We start from the raw sequence: 18,519 nt of genomic DNA, 5'->3' as shown, positions 1-18,519 counted from the left end.
GGCAGTGGGACTGGGGTGTTCATCCCTCATGTTGCCAAATCCAAAAGAGTGCCAGGTACATGCTTTTCTTTTGTCCAAGATCCGGGTGATGACTTTTAATTGATTCTGTAATGTGTTAAATTCATGGGTTCTCTGATGCCTTTGTGGGGTTTGTGCAGGGAGGTCGAACAAGGCAAGAGGGAGAGCGTACAAGTCAGTGGAGAACAAGTAAATACATTCAGAAGATTTAAATCCTTTCTTATGCAGTGAGGTAGAAGCATATTGCTGTACAAGTTCATTAATAATGGAGGTGTCCTTAGACAACCCCAAAAGTTTGGTTTGATGGAAGGATGAGTATGTCAGTGATGCAAATAGGAAACTTAAAAATCTGGGTTTACCCCACGTTTGGGAACTAAGTACATGCCGCCTGTAAGTAAATAAGTATCAACCAGTAATGATCTGATACTATTAAATATGTGATCAGAAGGTTTTAATTGTACTCTTAAATGCCTAAAGGACAGAACATGACCTAATTACAACATTAATGTCATAGACTACCCTAGTAGCCTTTCTGGGACTGCCCATTAAAATACAGGGTTGTATCTGAGATGCTGAAAAATGCAGAACCATGCATGTACCAGTAGAAAATTACAACAGCAGCAGGGAGGGCGCAAAAGGGATACATGTTGGCAGTCTTCAATGCCTTTTTCGCTGTCTTTACTATCATATTACTTTTAATGGGCCATCTTCAGTAGAGTTAATCCTGTCAAATGCATAAGCTAAAATCCAAAGGCTGGAGTGATGCAGGAGATAATGTCAGTCCCTAGGGCGTGCTAACCATAAAGAGCTGAGAGCACGCAGCCGAGACATGTAATCACTGATGACCAGAAGGGCACGAGCTGCTTGGCGTGTGGTCAAAATTCGATGCATTTGTTGCAAAGTCTGCTGCCTCAGGAGGTCAGCCTGACAAGGGGGGAAATTTACCTTTCATTATCGTCATAGAAAAGGAATTTTGCTTACAGAAAGCCAAATAAATAAATAATAAGATATGAAATCCAATGGCAAAATATCACCTGGTGAAGGAAATTTTCGAGGGTGGCCAGCTTGCCCATTGCAATTGCCATTTGGCCCATGTAATCAGCAACATTTCCAGAACCAGCAGGACCCAGAGAATTAGAGGAAAGTGTTTCTACAAGAGATTGTTGTAGTGCTTCCATTCCTTGTGATAATGCATCCTCAGCTTGCTGTGAGGACTGTTGTAGATTACATATGCCCATCAGCTGCTGATCTGTTAAAGGTTCAAGTTGGTTCCCAAGTATCTGAAACTCCAAAAATAAAATAGAAATTGAGGTGAATCAACCAAAAAAACTATACATTCCTTCAGCCATTGCAGAACTGGATAAAAAAGATTCAAGGTCTAAATAAAAGCAATAAATCTTCAAATTACCTTCAGAAGTTCAGATGATCGGAATCCACCCAACCACATGAAACATCTCTCTGCAGGCGTCTTCCACATGCCAGAAAGCATGTGAAACACATCAGATTTTGCCCCCATGCTCTTTAGCCTGAATATTTCATCATAATGTGCCATTACACCATCAACAAGAATGCGTAGTTCATTATCCCCCACATGAGAATTTACAGCTGATCTCAGGTCATTGATCAGCCGCTGATGTTCATCAAGCCAGCGAGCATAATCCATGTCAAATGCTAAAGCCCCTGAACAAAAGAAAAAAATATAATAAGGATATTCTACCTCATTATTTTAAATATTATCACCGTATTTAAGGTTTAATACACTACGAAATCTGGTTCAAATAGTCAGCATATATAGCTACAAAGAATGGCAGAGGCCCCTCTACTGTAGGTTGTCAAGCAAACTCCATGGATTAATTGACAAAATCAAAGATCCTGTTAAGTTAAAAGAGAATGGAATAAGATCGCTTCTCTTTCACTATGTTGTTACCTTCATCTTTGCAATTTTGAGGAGTCAATGGGTATTGCTAGGAATAAAAAAGCTTTACAAAACATTCCAACTCGAGAAATAAATAATCACCCACTTGCACAGTGAATCAAACTTTTGTGGGTAAGTCATATCCCCATACAGATAAAATCCTTTGTGTCAACTTAAAACTTGGAACTGAATCTTGCCAAGAAACACTGAACAGAACTCAAAATTGCTTACCATTTCCACCCATGGAATGACTCTGATCCCCAGAAAATCCAGTCGCAATAAAAACACCCTGCATTAAAATATGAAATTTATGGAAGGAAAGTTCTTAAACTATGCAATAGGAAGAAACAGATCAGCCTGCTTTCAGAAATATTGCATTATAGACACATGGAAAACAAAAAGAAAAGAATGACTCACAACCCCCGACCAACCAACCAACCAATCAAAGAGGATAAAATTTAAATTCTTCACCTGCTGGCGTGCTCGTTGAAGCTCTTGCTCTAACTGTGTAAGCTTGAGTTGGCTACACTCCAGCTGCTGGACATATGCCTATCCAAAATTAAAACCTATAAATGATCCAAATATGTTTCATTCATTAAATTAAGATATCACAACCCTAAGAGCAAAGGAAGTGGATCATAATTTAAAATGCAGGACCAAACCCCTGGAGGAAAGGACAAAGGCAATTATTAAAAGTTCAAGGACACACCAGTTAACTATCATAGCACCAAATTTTAGTTCAATCCAAAAAGTATATTAATAATCAAGGGAAACAAAGAGGAGGTAAATAGAGGGCAATAGGAGTATAAATTATTAAAATCCGTCTTCACTTAGCATCTAAAAAAGTTATGGCAAACAAACCTATTTTCCACATTTCTACTAGCCATTTTGTTTGACCAATATATCCTGACAAATATGGCTAAGGAGGCACAGTCAGCCAGATTGATCGAAAACAGAGTCTGACCGAAACAACAGATCTGAGAACAAAAGGAACTATTGAACTAACTATAAACTCAAAAATTGCAAAATCAGTGAAATGGCTACCACAAGAAGCAGTTGAACAAGACCATTTAGTACAGAACAGGAAGCAAAATCCTATATAGTGTGCACAGCCAGCTAGAACTTTTTTGGTGGCTGGTTACTATGGATTAATGCAGCTACAGGCAAGACCAGCATTCATCATCCAATATGCTTAAGCATTTATTCACAGAGAACTCCAGATACAGAGATTGAAGAAAACTCAATTTAAAATCAATGTCCAACTTTGAGGGCAGTGAGAGGGTAAAGTTGCATGGTGTATAGGACAAACCACTACGAAAACATTTCAAGGCATTCATTTGATGATTGTACTAAATATTTATTATTGGGACAGCTCAATTTATTGCTAGCAACCGTACGACAGATGCATCTCGTGAATTAATTTATCAACTGATCTAACTATTTGAATCACTTACCTACCTTTTAAGAATTTGAATATGTAGTGGTCTCATAAAATACTTACAGAATAAAACAACACACCCTAGCATGACCCTTATGCTTATTACAGAACAGAAAAAATAAAGACTAGCTAAGCTTCATATTCTGCTCCAATACCCTTTTGGCCTGTAGGGGGAGACATGTAACATCCATTCGAAAAGGAACAAATATCAAGCTCATAGATAACCAACATATTCCATTAAGAAAGTAGTCAATACAAGGTACAATGAGAAGGAAAGTGCCCAATTTCATGACAAATAAGATAGCACAATGTCTAAATCATTACTTCAAACCCAACAATAAAAAAATTCACCAATGTGATGACCAAATTTGTGCTGCCCACAGACACAAAGTTAAAACTTGACAGATATAGTCTTACCACTCAAGCTCATAATTAAGCAAAGTTGTAATAGCAAATGCACAGTATATTTTTTTCACCTCAGAACCTCAAGTAAATAGATAGGCTAACTTTCATATCATAAAATTGATCCAAATCCTTAACCCCATGCACCAGATGTTCACTATATGTCTGAGCAATGGGCCTGAACTATGTGTAATTTAAGTACCAGTCTGGAACTATCTAGATAAAATTAAAAAATAGTAAGTTTGAGCTAAATATAACCAAGAAAAAATAGCAAAAGGGTAAAAGTTAGAAATTCAATTTGCAAAAAGAATCAAATAATCCTATGTTTGCTTGGGAAGAAAGCAATGACAACTAACAGAGGGATGCATTACTTTCTTCCTCAGACGACTCTTCCTTGCAGCCTCTCGATTCTGAGCCAGCCTACGAAGTGTCTGCACGTAAGTGAAATCCATATGATTCGTGTTCAAATGCAACTTAATCACACAACCATAAGCTAGAATGGTAATCATTTCAACAACCTTCTGGTCTCCAGTTTTCCCCTTGGATTGGTCCATGGAATCCACAGCTACAAGTGCTCCATGTTGGACTCCATGATACTATAATCAGGTAAAAAAATAGATATCATAAGTTCCAGTTCAAGCACACTGGAGTGCCAAGGTTAGCAGAGACAAGCACATTAATGAACAAGAGCTCACTGGCAGATTCTCGGACTCAGAAGCATAACATATCCAATAATGAACATATCTCCACAAGATTCCTCCAATACAATAGAAATATAGGAAATATAATTCCAGTTTAAAATTTTCTGTTTGCATCTGATTTGGATGCAGCAAAACTCAAAATGGAAAAATGGATTTATTATCTAGGTTCCATCTTAACTCCAGCTTATTACCACCATAATACAACAAAGAATATTAAAAGTTAATTTCAAACCGAAAGTGCTAACGAGGAAATCTAGAAGTCAAATAGAAGATGATGAGCAAAGATATGATGGTCAACACAGGAGATTCATAAACAAGAAAGAGAAAGATTTAAGCCCTCGTTGATTTGCATTAAACTACAAAATTTCTTAGAGTAGACAAAATGTTATCTTAAGGCATTACAAACATAATCAGATTGTTTATGGGTTATTAGCAATGTGTAAGAATTTAGGAATGGAGTCACAGTTTTCCAAACTGACCCACCCAAAGATTCCATTGTACAATATAACAGAGCATTCGTGAAAGAAACAAACACCTGGTTTTTATCATCAGTGTCAACATCTGTGGAAGTGTCAGTCTGTTGGCTGTTGTCACCCATGCCAGACTCACCCCAGTTCTCAAAGTGCCCATTTCCCAACGAAGCTACCGTCGCCGTCGCCGTCTCAGCCGTCCCCTTTGAGAACATGAGCTGCCCTGTGTCCACCACTCCTGTTCCTGATGTTGAAACCATGTCCGACGGGCCAATGTTCTATAAAAGCACCAGCTTTTTTCATTCAATTACCACAACCCATTTTCAAATTAAAGCACAGAGACGGAGAGAAGAGTTGTTGGGTCTGAATACCGTGTTCAAGCCTCCAAAATGTAACGGAGAAACAACACCTACATTGCCCGACTTCAAGCGAAACATGGCGCCTTCAAGAAAATTAAAATAATCAAATTACAAGAAAAAATAATTACGAAATTTGCAGTAGTTAGAGCAGGTGGACGCTTTAGAGAGAATACTTGAACTTAAATCAACAGCATCGTCGTGATGAAACGCAGCGGACTGTTCAAGCTCTCCAAGATCCGGAAAACGCGTTTGATTTCGGCTACTTTCGTCGCCTCTGTATCAAACCACAGAGAGTATGAGAAATCAGACAACTTTTTCGTACTAAAAAAAATAAAACCTTTCCGTAAAAAAGTTATCAACTTTTATCAACCCAAAAGCTTCCCACAACAGCCACCAAAAATCCCAAATCGATGAACAGGGAAACAGGGAAGAAGGGAAGATACCGAAGAAAATAGTGAGGGTGGTAATACATATCGGAGGCGGTGGGAGCTGCTTTGAAGCTTTGCATTTGTTCCCTATCTACGAAAACGAAATCATAAAAGCATGATGAATGAGAAGAAGTAAAGAGCAGCAGCAAAAGGAGAAGAAAGCGCAGGGCAGAAGTAAAGCAAATCTTCTGCCATCTTCATCAACAGGATAGCGTATCAGTACGACTCCTTTTTTATAATTTTAAACTTCAGCTTTTTTATTATTACTTTCTGACTTGGGATTTTAGTTTCCCAATGCAATACTCTCTCCCACAGATCCCCATACCCACTCTCTGTGCTGCGTCCACTTCTTCACTTCCGAATCAAACTTCATCTCCACGAAACGCAGCGTTTTGGTGCTGTCTCCACACTCTACTGCTGCGTGTGGAAGTAAGAAACAAGTCCTCTCCCCAACACACATTGATTCTCATTTTTTTTTCTCTCTCCCTGTCATCGTGTTTTTTATATTTATAGGGAAGGGAGACTGCGGGGAAGATGATGTGATGGTGATGAGATGTGATGGTATGAGGGGTGGGGGTTGGGGGCTGGGGGGTGTGGGGGCCTGGGGGCCGGGTTGCCGGGTGCCGGCTTGCGGTTGTTATTGGTGGCGTGTGACGGTGATGGATTAGTGATGGTTGGGAAGGAGGTGCAATGCAGGGGAGAATTGCTAGTACCGGGCCCAGATGATTCTTCTGAAAAAGGGTTTGCTTGAAAGGAACGTCGTGGCGGCCCAGGCCAGAGGCACTGCAAACCCAGATATGACGCACCCTATACGGCATGGTACACTTGGTGACGTGTCTTTTTCCTCTGGGGTTTATGTGCTCTCTGCTGCTCCTTCACCATCTCCCTCTCACGTGACCTCCTTTTCGTGTCTCACATTTACAAATTAGTGACTTGCAGCCCTACAGGCTACAACCTAGGAAACAAATTTTAAAATAAAATATATTTTTATTATTTAACGGTAAAAAATCATTCAAATAGGTGGTAAATTTTTTAAAAACTTAAAATATAGCTCTATATTTAGTAATTGTCTTCTGAATTCTTCTCTAAAACAAAAAATTATGAAAATACGTTTCACTATTAAAAATTATTTTATGTTGTTAACAATAAAAAATAAGATATTTTTGGATTATATTTTTAAGTTATTTTTATTTGTATTGTCAAAAATATTTTAAAAAATATTCATATAAACAAAATAATTAAAAATAAAATACTATATATAAAAACTATTTTTAAGTATTTTAAAAAATATATATTTTTTAAAAAAGTTAAAAACATTTCAGATTTTTAAACAGATTTTTATTTTACAAAATATCAAAAACAGGTTTTTATTTTTCATAATTGTTTTCAAAAAATAGTTATTAAACAAATCAACAACTTATCAATTTCTCAAACTTTAATTAAAAAAATTAACAATTTGTTTACCATGAAGGAGAGCTTCATGTCCTAAGAAGAAATCTTAAAAGCTTAAACTTTTAATTGATTATCCAATGGTTATTGAATCCTTATTGAGTCATTAGACAGGTGTAAATAAACCCACCCATGCTCAATAAGGGAGTTAAAGAGCTTTACAAATATACTATGTATTCTCAAAGATATATAAGTTTGATTAGTGTTATGTCAAAAGACAAAACCAATATCTTATATTTAGGGATTTTGACCGGTAATTCATATCATTTATTTATATCTATTTTTATATCAACAAAAATATAAAAAAAATAAATAAATAGGATACGTACCCATCATATTTAATTTTTTTAATATTTTATTCTTTTAAAATTGTAAATTATATTAAACATAAATATAACTTATAAATAAATAAATATTATAAATTTTATAATTTATTTTTATAAATTTTTTTATTTTATATATGTTTAAAAAGTTGAAAAAATCAATTAAAATAATTTTTATTTAATATTATATAAGATTAGATCGGGACAAAATCACATGTAACCCCACCCCAAATTAAAAAAAATATATCTCAAACCACACTCAAATTTCATTTATACTTATCTCAATCTCATTCTACAAGATTGGCACCGAAAAAACCCCACTATATTATCTTACTACTTATATTAAGAATGTGTGTGAGAGCGATTCTAGAAAACGTTTATAATATTTTTAATGTTTGAATGATAATTTTTTTCAAGTATTAGAAATATTAAAAGCGTTTCCTAGAATCAATACCAAACAGACTCTAGGTCATGATTGGAGTTTAACTAATTTTGAAGAAGTCAAAAACTCTTTTCCAAAATTTACAAAAACTTTTATACCAATTTCGCTAAATTTATTCAAAAAGTTAAGAAAATCCTACTTATATATAAATTTTCCTTGAATATGAATTAATTTAGTGATTCTTATTATTGTGTTTGAATTCATATACGAATATAAAGTAGTAATGGTTATTTATTTTCATTTTAATATTAGATAATAACAAGAATGAAAATGGGAAAAAATATTGATAATAATACTTGTACATATAATTTAAAATAGTTTTTATTTTTATTTAAAAAAACACATCTTTTAGACTTTTTTTGCTAAATAATAAAAACCTATTTGGTTGTATAATTTAAAAACAACGTTGTTTCTTGAAAAAAAATATTTTTTAAAATTTATAATAGCGTTTACTTGTTATTCTCTATAAATAATTTTTAAAAACAAAGAGGACTATTTTTCATTTTTTTTTACAAAAGAAATGAATTTTAAATCAAGTGAAAACATTGTATTGAATTTGTTAATGAGTTTAATAATTTTTAAAAATAATTTGAAATATACATATTATAAAAATAATAAACATAATTTATACTTTAAATCCTTGAATAAATCTTCTAATTTTTAAGAACAATTTTAAATTTAAAAAATCAATTAATTAATTATAAATTAAATTAAAAAATTTATAGTTGTGTAATTAAGTACTAAATACACTTCATGTAATAAAAAATTTAACTCGTTTATACCTTAACAAAATTAAATTTTATATATTTTTAAATTCATTTAAAAAGAAAAGTATCACCAATTATTAATTTTTATTGAAACATATCAATTATGCGTGTATGAGGATGTTAATATCCAAAATTTTATAATATTTATTAAAAAAATATTACTATTTATATTTTATTAAAAAGTATTTATTTTTTAATTTATTTGTAAATAAAAAATATATTTTTAATAAGACTTTAATTAATTTTAATTTGTATTATATAAATTGAATTTATGATTTTTTTTTTTACAAAATCAAATGAAAAAATGAAAGCAACTTATCCTAATAAAATTTTTATTTTTTTATTTTAAAAAATATTTTTAATATCTTAAATTAAAATCTCACTTATAAATAAGATTTCATTTCCATTATTTTAATTTTTCACTTAATTTTTATGATCACTGGAATTATCCGGATATAAGATAAATGAAAAGAAAAATAAAATGTTGATTCTCACTCTTCATTCAAAATATGGCCTAAAGGTCATCCCTTCTTTTGCCGAAGGACCTCAGTTTTGATGGAGACTAAAGCATGCACTCCTTTTCTTGGACGCTAGAGAGTGTCGATTGGGTTTCAAAGCAATTTGGTTTACTACTTTTGGTTGAAGACTATGGCAAAAGCAACTTGGCTTACCACTTTTGGTTGAAGAGTGTGGCAAAGGTCGAGGAGACCAAGCAATATCTTTTTGTCAATCGAAAAGAGGCTTTTAAGTTGTTCTTTGTAAAACGTAAGGTGTTGAAACTATGCATCTAACATATATTTATGATAACAAGATTAATGTGGCCTTGAAAAGATGACGTTGAAACATATTTTGGTGAATGATTTAAGACAACAAGTTTTTTTTATCTTATAAAATCAATGATACGTGTTAAATAATTCGGGTTTTAAACATAAAACAATAACAAATGTAATGGTAATATATAAAGTAACATTAACCAATATAAGTGAAACTATGATACGATAAATAACACATTATTTATAAAACATTTATGTTACTAGATTTTAAAATGAACAAGAAAAATGTACATCTATCGATATTAGTAATAATTAATATAAATACCATATCAGGTACTACATATTTCATGAAAATGATGCTTTATATTTTAGAAAATAAAAAAAAAACAGGTTAAATTTTAAACATATTAGTAGAAATAGGTATCATGTTGAAAACTATACATGAAAGAAATGCACAATATTTTTCGGTTACAAACCAAATATTTTTCAAATTCAATTTTGACATATTAAACAAAAATTGAAAAAATTTTGAAGTGTTTTTATATGAATGAGACACTTTTTAAGATTTTTAATAAAGTCTGATCATTTTAAGTGAAAAATAATAAATTTGATTGTATGATATTTTAAAACGATATGTGCATTTATGTATACTTCTAATTGTATACACATAAATATTATTATTTTTTTATTATTGTCAATCTAATAATGTTTTATGAAAATAATGTAATATACATCGAATACATAAAAGAAATTATATTAAAAGAGACAAAATCAGAACATATCTTATCTAAGGTTTTTATATATATATGAATTTCAATATAACGGTTAGATCAAGATTGGTAGTAAAATCATAAAGTCATCAACCTTCGTATTTAATAGGGTACGAAACAAAATTGAAACACGTCGCTTTCATTAGTAGAAAATTCATACTTACATAAGTAAGAATAAAAATATGTTTGTAAAATGATGTTTCCACCCTCCACTATTTTATCCTTCGTCCAAGCTTTTTTATGTACGACCATATATTTCAACCAATGAAGGAAAGTTTGAAACCGTCAAGATCCAGCTTCATTGAAATTTCAGGCAACTCCCAATCAAATTAAAAATACGGTGATAATCACACATTCAAAGCAGGAAGCAGCGTGATTCAAGTTATTGACGTGGAATCCATAGTCAAAAGTACTAGAAATGGACCACGAAAAGGGAAAGCATTTTCTCGGGAAAATGTCAATGACTCAATGGCATTAATCTAAAAGAGAAGAGTAGAATCTAAGATTAAAAAAAACCTCATGATTTGGTTACATAAAAAGCTAGCAAAACGATTTCCCCGTGATGCGACAACATCAAACCTTGCTTTTGTGCATGTATAGAACACGAGAACAGGTGCCCAAAAAAAAAAAAGGAGTGGATTAGGTTTGATTTTGACGTGGAACCCATCCTGGATAAGATCAATAGAACATGCTATCTCCAAATCTTGTTATTTTATTTGCCCTCTTTCTTAATTCATAGCAGCCAAATGGTCAAGATTATTACGCACGGTCGAGAGGAAAAAGTAAAAACACTACACAAGAGACAATGGAAATAAACAAAGGCAAAATCATAATCGGGGTGAGTCGTCGTTCGGCCAGGCGGCGCTTTTGGCTCACTGCGGTGTCGTCTTTCAAGGCCTCATTCACTCATCGGTCGTGACTCGTCCTCCACGCGGAAACCACTATTTTCTTATGCCATGTGGAGTAACGATTGGCCCGTCTGAAAGCAAAATCAGGAAAGTATTAAAAAAATTCTTAAAGCAAATTATGAATTTCTTTTTTTCTCCATGATCTTTGGTCTTCTTTAACGCTCTATCTCTCCCTCTCTCACTCTCTAATTCTTTTATTTTTGATAATTAATGCCGTAAATAACTTGAGCCACAAGATTTCCATATATTTGGCATTGCAAGCATTTACCTCGGAGGTTTCAAAATATAAATTGAGTTGGAGTGTTGACCAATAAAGTAGACTTAGAAAAATGCAAGAATGTTGATTTTTTCCTGATAAAAGCTTTAATAGTCTTTCAGAAAAAGAAATGCCCACCTTTCCTCCAACGAAAAATAAGGGAGTAATGGGCCGAGGCCCAGAACAGCATAAATTATAGTAATGTAGCCCACAGCCCATCTCGGCTAATCCGAGTCATGCCCATGCAGTTAACGCAAATCAAGAGAGTACGACTAATATTTCTGAGTAAAGAACATGTACAACTATCCCGATAATACCCCCTAATCCGAACTTGTTTATTTTTATTCATTTTTTTTTTTTTAAGTATATATTTTGAGTCTCCTTCGTAAAAGTCCAATACAATGGCCGTCTGTCGCTTAGCCGTTGAGTTTCAGTTTCCGCTCCATATCGGAATTCTACATGTTCTAGTGAAAAAGCCCTAGAATCTTCGACTGACCTCTCTCTTCACAGAGCCGATCGACTCAATCGCGCCATGAGCGACTCTCTGAGCCCTTCCTCAGATGATTCGGCGTCGATCGCTTCCGCAGATCAGGTAATTCATGCCCTCTAAACTCCGAAGCCATATGATCAATCTGCGTTTTCTAATGAGTTTTTTTCGGTTTGGTTGTTTAGAATGTAGGGAGAAGTCGAAGAAGCGGCGATGGTAGTCACGGTCTCGGTCGCAGTCATACAGTGACTACCGAGCCGTTGAGGCATTGGAGGGATGTGTTCTGGTTGACTGTATTTATTGTGCATTTGATCGGTTTGGGGTTGATTCTGGCGGTTCTTGGACTCAATAGGTTTAGGAAAACGGATAGGCTTAAAATTGATAGGTTCACCACCAGACTTTCTGAGAATAGTAAGGGCTTGACGGAGAATTATTGGCCGCTCTATGCTGTTGCTGGCGGAGTTGGGACGTTTCTTGGATGGGCATGGTTATTGCTGCTCGGTTCTCGTGCCAATCAAATGATGAAGGTTTCTGTCCACATTTTGACCACTTATCTTGCGGTTATTAGCGTCCTGTGTTTCTGGGGTGAACAGTTTTTCTGGGGGGTTGCTTTTGCTATTGGCGCTGCTCTGCAATTCTTGTATGTCATATCGGTTATGGATAGGTAATGATACCCACTTCTCTTGCATAATTCAATTGGGATCATGTTCTATAGAAATAGCAATATGACCATTGACTTTGTATAGTTTTTGATGGATCTCTGTTGCATCTCAGATTTCCTATAAAAATCTGAAATATCTCAATATAGTAGTGTATAGTTTATTCTTAGTTTACTTTTGGAATTAGGGAAGAAAAGGTGTTCATATGGTAGTTATCATTGTGATCCAAGTGTCAGAATTGCATGTTTCTGAATCATATCCAAAAACCCACTCTCCTTCAAACTCTATAAAACAATCACCTTAAATAGAAGTGTTCTATGCATCTAAGGATCTTGAATTCAAAATTTCCATTAGATTATAAGAATCTGTTTTTCAGTTAATTGCAATTTCTCTAATATGTTGCAGCCCTTTGACTTTCAGGGTTATTTTGCTTCCTTTGCTTTGCTGGACTAAACTGATTCTTAACAAATTTTTACAGAGTTTATGGTGTATGGATTGGGCAAACTAATCAGATTTCTGAATTGTGTTACTTTATTATTTTATGTAATTGATTATTGATCCTGATGTGGCATCTTCTTCTGGGTGTTACTACTTCAATCCCTAGTCATCATAAGACATCTAATCAGTTCATGTTTTGAAATTAGAACTTGAAACTTATAGGTGGAACATCAAAGCCAAAGGATTTGAGCAACAGCTTTCCTACACACAACCTGCAACTTGAAAATTGAAAATTGCAACTGGTAATGAGCGCTTTATACCCTTTTAGATGCATCTCAAAATTCATTTAGGTGAGAAGGGGCCAGGGAGATTGTATGCTTCTAGTGTTCTTTCCTTATCTAATGTGATTTCTCATCTGTACTAGTTTTGTCTTCATTTTTCATAATTTCAAATGCAAGATACTTAAGAATAGGAGAACTTGAAAATTGTAGTGAGGCTTTGATATAAGAATTTTCAGAGTTAGAAGCATTCCACAATAGGAAAACTGTAAATTAGATGGAACAACCATAAAGGGTTTCCAACCTGCCTGGTTGGGTGGCTCCATACTTCCTATGTTCAGGGTTAACCCCTTTTTGGCATGTTAGTTTAAAATTTCTATTACTCATTGAAAGAAAAAAACAAACAAAGAAAGAAAAGAAATGGAAGGAAAAGGAAAAATTCTCAAAGGGGTCGGCACTTCAAGGCTTAGAATGTTAGGCAATACATAAAGCTGGTTACGATTCATGCTGAGGATATCAGTTTTATTATTCATTCTGTATTTATTGACTAAGGAAAAACAAAAGATTGCTTTTGTAGAGAGAACAGTGGGTTTAGAAAAGGAAGTTGGAGCTAATAGATATACCAACTTGATTTAGGATGGAAGTATATCTTACATGAGAAGGGCTGGAGGAGACGAAGAGGGAACTTCCCCTAGAATTAGCTTGTGTCAAGGATGAGTTTTGTGCCTAATTTTTTTTTTTTTTTGCACCATCTATGGATAAACTAGTATAGCATGTTTGGTGTAAGAACCCATGATCAATCTGTTAGTGATATAGTTTGATTCAAGTGATTATAATGCACAGCTATGCAAAGATGTTTTAGAATTAAACCTTCAGGTTGAGTAGGACTAATATATTACATTAGGTATGGCTTTTCTAATGCCAGATATCAATAGTGGGACAATGATGAGTGAAGAATCATTTTCTTTATCTCAGATAGATTTATCTTTTTATACGTATACAAGGAGATAAGGAAATTTGAATCCTGTACTCTGCTGACCCACCCATTTGAGTTATGCCCTATGTGCAAATTGGATCAATCTGTGCTTAAAAGATAAAACCGATGGCTGAAGTTGACTGGCTTTTCAATAATGTGGCCTGATCCAAAATACCAATCAAGATGGAGGAAAATTTTTAGAGATGCTTCATCAATCAAGTTGACCAGTTATACTTTTTATAAAGTGTTGGCAATTGAGAAACTTGTTCAAGAAAATGGAAATGCCCAAGGACAATCAGAAGGATGAGTGCCAGCACAGCACACAGAAAGATGGAATGAAGGAACATAGACGAATTGTCAGCAGAAGGGGAAATAATTTCTTTTAAGTTGAGAGTGATACAAAGGGTATGGATCAAGATTGAGAAGATGTGATGGCATATGGTTTTCTAGATGATACTAGATAGAACAAAAGGGTATAATATGTATTTTTGCCTTCCATTTTGTGGCCTTGCATGGTAAACACCCTACCAACAGTGGTGGAGTCAAATTTTTTGAGGGAAGGGGGATGGGTTGGCCCAATTTTTTATAATAGTAGAAATAAATTTTTTTTCTTGCATCACTGGTAATTATAAAAATTAAGCATTTATAAATAATCCTTCTGTTCATGTATTTAAAATCAAACTTTCAAATTTTGAATTATAAGTACAAAAATATGATATACAAAATTAAATCATTTCAATAAAATATTATTTATTGAAAAAATCAAAGTTGTCAAATTATACACAGTTATATGCAGACTGAAAATTTTTAAAAATCGTTTTCATGAAAGTCATTTTGACAAGAAAAGTTATAGATATAGATTTTAGTAGTTTCAATGATTTAAAAATTGCTGAAAAAGCTTTAAAATGTTTTAGAAAATTCAAAAGAATTTTTTAAAAAAATTAAAAATTTTCTAATAAGTTTTTGGTAATTTTTTTGCATCCAAGAAATCCCATTAAAATTTTGAAAGATGATTATTTCACTAAAAAAACTAGGACAGGAAATTTTAGAAACAGTCTTTGTTTGTAAAATTCTAAAAGAACTTATAAGTGATAAAAGATTTTAAATATATATATATACAAAAATACAAAAATGCACAAATAATAAGAAAAAGTTAAATAATCTTGACAATTATCATGCTTATAGGTGATAAAATATTTTTAAAATATATAATACAAAAAATAAAAAATTACACAAATAATAAGAAAAAGTTAAAAAAAGCTCAATAATTCTTGACCATTATCATGCTTATAGGTGATAAAATATTTTTAAAATATATATACAAAAAATAAAAAATTACACAAACAATAAGAAAAAGTTAAATAATTGACAACATTTATCATGGATGGGTGATGGGCATCATGACAACAAAAATAAATCAGTTTGCAACATTTAAATACATTGTGAGGAACTTTAGCTTGGTGGTAACAAAGTTTGGCATGGTATAATTTTTCTCAGGTTCAGGGGAAGGGAGAGAGCTGCCCTCTCAGGCCCCAGTTGCATCTGCCCTTGCCTAATGAATTCTGAACTGCTGATTCTAACTAATTTTATCTGCACAGGCATGCATGCTGGTTGCTGGTGAATGGTTCTATGGTTATTTTGCAATACAACTAGAACTGGATGCATTTCTGGTTTCTTATTTTTTTTTTGTTCATGATTATGTGTTACTTGCCCTCTCAAACATATAGACACACATTCTGAGGATAGTGGAATGAGAACAATCACTCTTCTGATTTTCTCTTTGTACTCTTCTTCTATAGACTTCCATTTAGCATGCTGGTGCTCCAAAAAGCTGTGAAGTTGGTATGGAATCTCCCAGAAGTTATGAGAGTGGCATATGCATTCATGCTGGTCATGCTTTTATGGATGGCAATATGGTCTTTTGGAGCATCAGGTGTTGTGGCTTCAAGTATAGGTGATAGTGGACGCTGGTGGCTTCTTGTGGTGAGCTGGCAAGTTTTGCTCTTCATTCCTTCTGTTGTTATTGGGCCAAGAAGAGCAGGAAGGTACCGGCAGAACTTTCCTTAGTTGATAACATTAATAAATGCTATTGTTTGCACATGCAGGTGTTCTCGGTGAGCTTATTTTGGACAGGTGCAGTCCTTTGTAATACTGTACATGTTATTGTGTCTGGAATAGTGTTTCTTGTTCTCATCCATGGTGGTCCAGAGGCTGCACCAATGCCTCCCAATTCATTGATGAAGTCTCTACGATATGCTGTGACAACATCTTTTGGCAGCATCTGCTATGGATCATTGTTTACAGCTGCAATAAGGGCATTGCGATGGGAGGTACACATGCCAGTGCTTGTTTTTCTATTAATCGGCCCACTGATTTTATCTCACATTTGATTGATGTTTGTAATATGGACTTGATTATATGGTAAGGTTTATTTATCAAATATTATCTTTCAGATTAGGGGATTCCGGTCTAAGATTGGCAACAATGAGTGTTTGCTTTGTTGTGTTGATTTCCTGTTCCATCTTGTGGAGACCCTTGTCCGGTTTTTCAACAAGTATGCCTATGTTCAGGTATCTCTTTTCCTTTGTTTTCTGCAGTCTCTTGCTTGTATCATTTTTTTAAGCACAGTAACTGTTTTATAGATTGTAGTGACATTCAATTTGTGATGGATGATTCATTTCCTTTCTTGTCTTTCCAATTAATCAACCTTAACATTTGTATGTCAACTACTTAATTCATTGAGATTCAATCATCTTTCACTCTCTTAAAATGTCTAAGATCTGGCCTTTTTTCCATGTTATCTTCTTATAGCACTTCTTCATTTGTTGGCATAAGAGTTACATCAACCTTATGCCTTCTGGGCTCAAAGTTGCAGAGAGAGCTATAACATTATTCTCTTTCTGTTAGAAAGGATGATGATCTGTTCAATTTGCTCTTTTGATAAATAAGCTACCGTTTGAAATTTTAACAGTTGTTTCTAGCTTTGATGTTTGTCTTGAGTACTTTATTTAACTGTAGCATGTCTCGCGACAACTGTTCCCTTCAGATAGCTGTTTATGGAAAAAGCTTTAATCACTCAGCGAGGGATGCTTGGGAATTATTCCAATCAACTGGTGTTGAAGCACTCATAGCCTATGATTGTTCAGGTGCTGTGCTACTGATGGGCACCGTTCTGGGTGGGCTTATTACAGGAACTTGCTCAGGAGTCTGGACATGGTTTAGGAATAGCGACAGAGTGATTATGGTGGGATCTACTGCTATGTTGATGGGAATGATCCTGGTAAGTTTGCCTTGTTGAACTATTTTTTATTCTGCAGTAGTAGTTCCATAACTTATTTATGATTCTTATTCACTAAATCTTGCGGGAATTCTTGGATACACCCCTCTCCCCCTCCTAAGGGCCTCATTCATTTAAAAGTAGGTTTCAGGATTAAAATATGAATTTGCCTGCGACCCTTAAAAAACAGCATAATTTAAGAATATGAATTTGTGTTACTTTAGTTGCTGTTCCATTAATTGAACTGGAGCATATGCCCAATCAAAAAGTCATCTTTATGCTAGCAATACTACCGCAACTCTTGGGAGATGACTATATATAACCTCATTATTTTGTTGGGGTCTTATGAAGTTTCTTTGATGCTTATTATGGGATGGGATGGAATGTACAATTGTAGGTGGGACTTGCAATGGTTGTGGTGGAAAGTGCTGTTACATCCATATACATTTGCTATGCAGAAGACCCCTTATTGATCCATAGATGGGATGCTGAGTTCTTCAACCAGATGTCAGAGACGCTGCACCAGCGTCTCCAGTATAGGAGCGCCCGGGTCAGGGAAGTATTATCTCAAAATCAGCTCGACGGCCACATCCAAGAATCAATTCCTGTGTGAATAATTATACTCTTGTTTAGAAAACGCATAATGTTTTCAATCTTAATTTATTCATCCAAAATATATGAAGAAGAGCGTTTGTCCGTTCCAGTTTTGTTTGAACTCTTCACCATTGTTATGATTTTTGTTCTTTCCCCTTTTGAGTTTTGGCATATTATATAAAGTATTGTCCATTATTGGCCCAGGAATCTGCAGCGAAAACCATAAATTAATTTTAAGAGAAATATTAATTATGTAGAAATTGTATACTATATAGTGATTTTTATTGGCAAAAAACATAGAATTACCTCTTCTTCAAAAATTTATTTACATTAGAAATATTACTAACTTAAGTGTCGAACATGAAAGAAAATATTGAGATATATCGACGAT

The 18,519-nt window shown here is 34.0% G+C and overlaps 2 protein-coding genes across 2 annotated transcripts; one reads left to right on the top strand and one right to left on the bottom strand.

Moving 5' to 3' along the window:
* Positions 1-342: 342 nt before the first annotated feature.
* On the bottom strand, positions 343-6,175 carry LOC117925578 (transcription factor TGA2.3-like). Its single transcript, XM_034844670.1, has 11 exons — positions 5,747-6,175; positions 5,477-5,577; positions 5,316-5,386; positions 5,010-5,222; positions 4,292-4,369; positions 4,145-4,204; positions 2,405-2,482; positions 2,165-2,222; positions 1,427-1,698; positions 1,053-1,298; positions 343-942 (listed from the first exon to the last, which is right to left on the bottom strand). Exons 1-11 carry the CDS (start codon positions 5,809-5,811, stop codon positions 796-798), a joined length of 1,389 nt encoding a protein of 462 aa, XP_034700561.1. The 5' UTR covers positions 5,812-6,175; the 3' UTR covers positions 343-795.
* Positions 6,176-11,803: 5,628 nt separating this feature from the next.
* On the top strand, positions 11,804-18,283 carry LOC117923800 (CTL-like protein DDB_G0274487). The gene is made up of 7 exons (XM_034842260.1): positions 11,804-12,011; positions 12,092-12,570; positions 16,057-16,240; positions 16,363-16,587; positions 16,711-16,827; positions 17,304-17,537; positions 17,932-18,283. The coding sequence occupies exons 1-7, from the start codon at positions 11,952-11,954 to the stop codon at positions 18,145-18,147; spliced, it is 1,515 nt and encodes a 504-aa protein (XP_034698151.1). The 5' UTR covers positions 11,804-11,951; the 3' UTR covers positions 18,148-18,283.
* The last annotated feature ends 236 nt before the right edge of the window (positions 18,284-18,519 follow it).

The sequence above is a fragment of the Vitis riparia genome, chromosome 1 (genome assembly GCF_004353265.1).
Source record: "Vitis riparia cultivar Riparia Gloire de Montpellier isolate 1030 chromosome 1, EGFV_Vit.rip_1.0, whole genome shotgun sequence".
Taxonomy (NCBI): domain Eukaryota; kingdom Viridiplantae; phylum Streptophyta; class Magnoliopsida; order Vitales; family Vitaceae; genus Vitis; species Vitis riparia.
This window is presented reverse-complemented; position numbering and strand designations above follow the sequence as displayed.

Coding starts and splice junctions, on each gene's coding strand:
- LOC117923800 (XM_034842260.1), top strand. CDS start 11,952: ATGAGCGACTCTCTGAGCCCTTCCTCAGATGATTCGGCGTCGATCGCT. Junction 16,588..16,710: donor TAAGGGCATTGCGATGGGAG/GTACACATGCCA, acceptor ATTATCTTTCAG/ATTAGGGGATTCCGGTCTAA. Junction 17,538..17,931: donor TGTTGATGGGAATGATCCTG/GTAAGTTTGCCT, acceptor GTACAATTGTAG/GTGGGACTTGCAATGGTTGT.
- LOC117925578 (XM_034844670.1), bottom strand. CDS start 5,811: ATGCAAAGCTTCAAAGCAGCTCCCACCGCCTCCGATATGTATTACCAC. Junction 4,370..5,009: donor ACACTGATGATAAAAACCAG/GTGTTTGTTTCT, acceptor ACCTGATTATAG/TATCATGGAGTCCAACATGG. Junction 4,205..4,291: donor GGAAAACTGGAGACCAGAAG/GTTGTTGAAATG, acceptor ACTTACGTGCAG/ACACTTCGTAGGCTGGCTCA.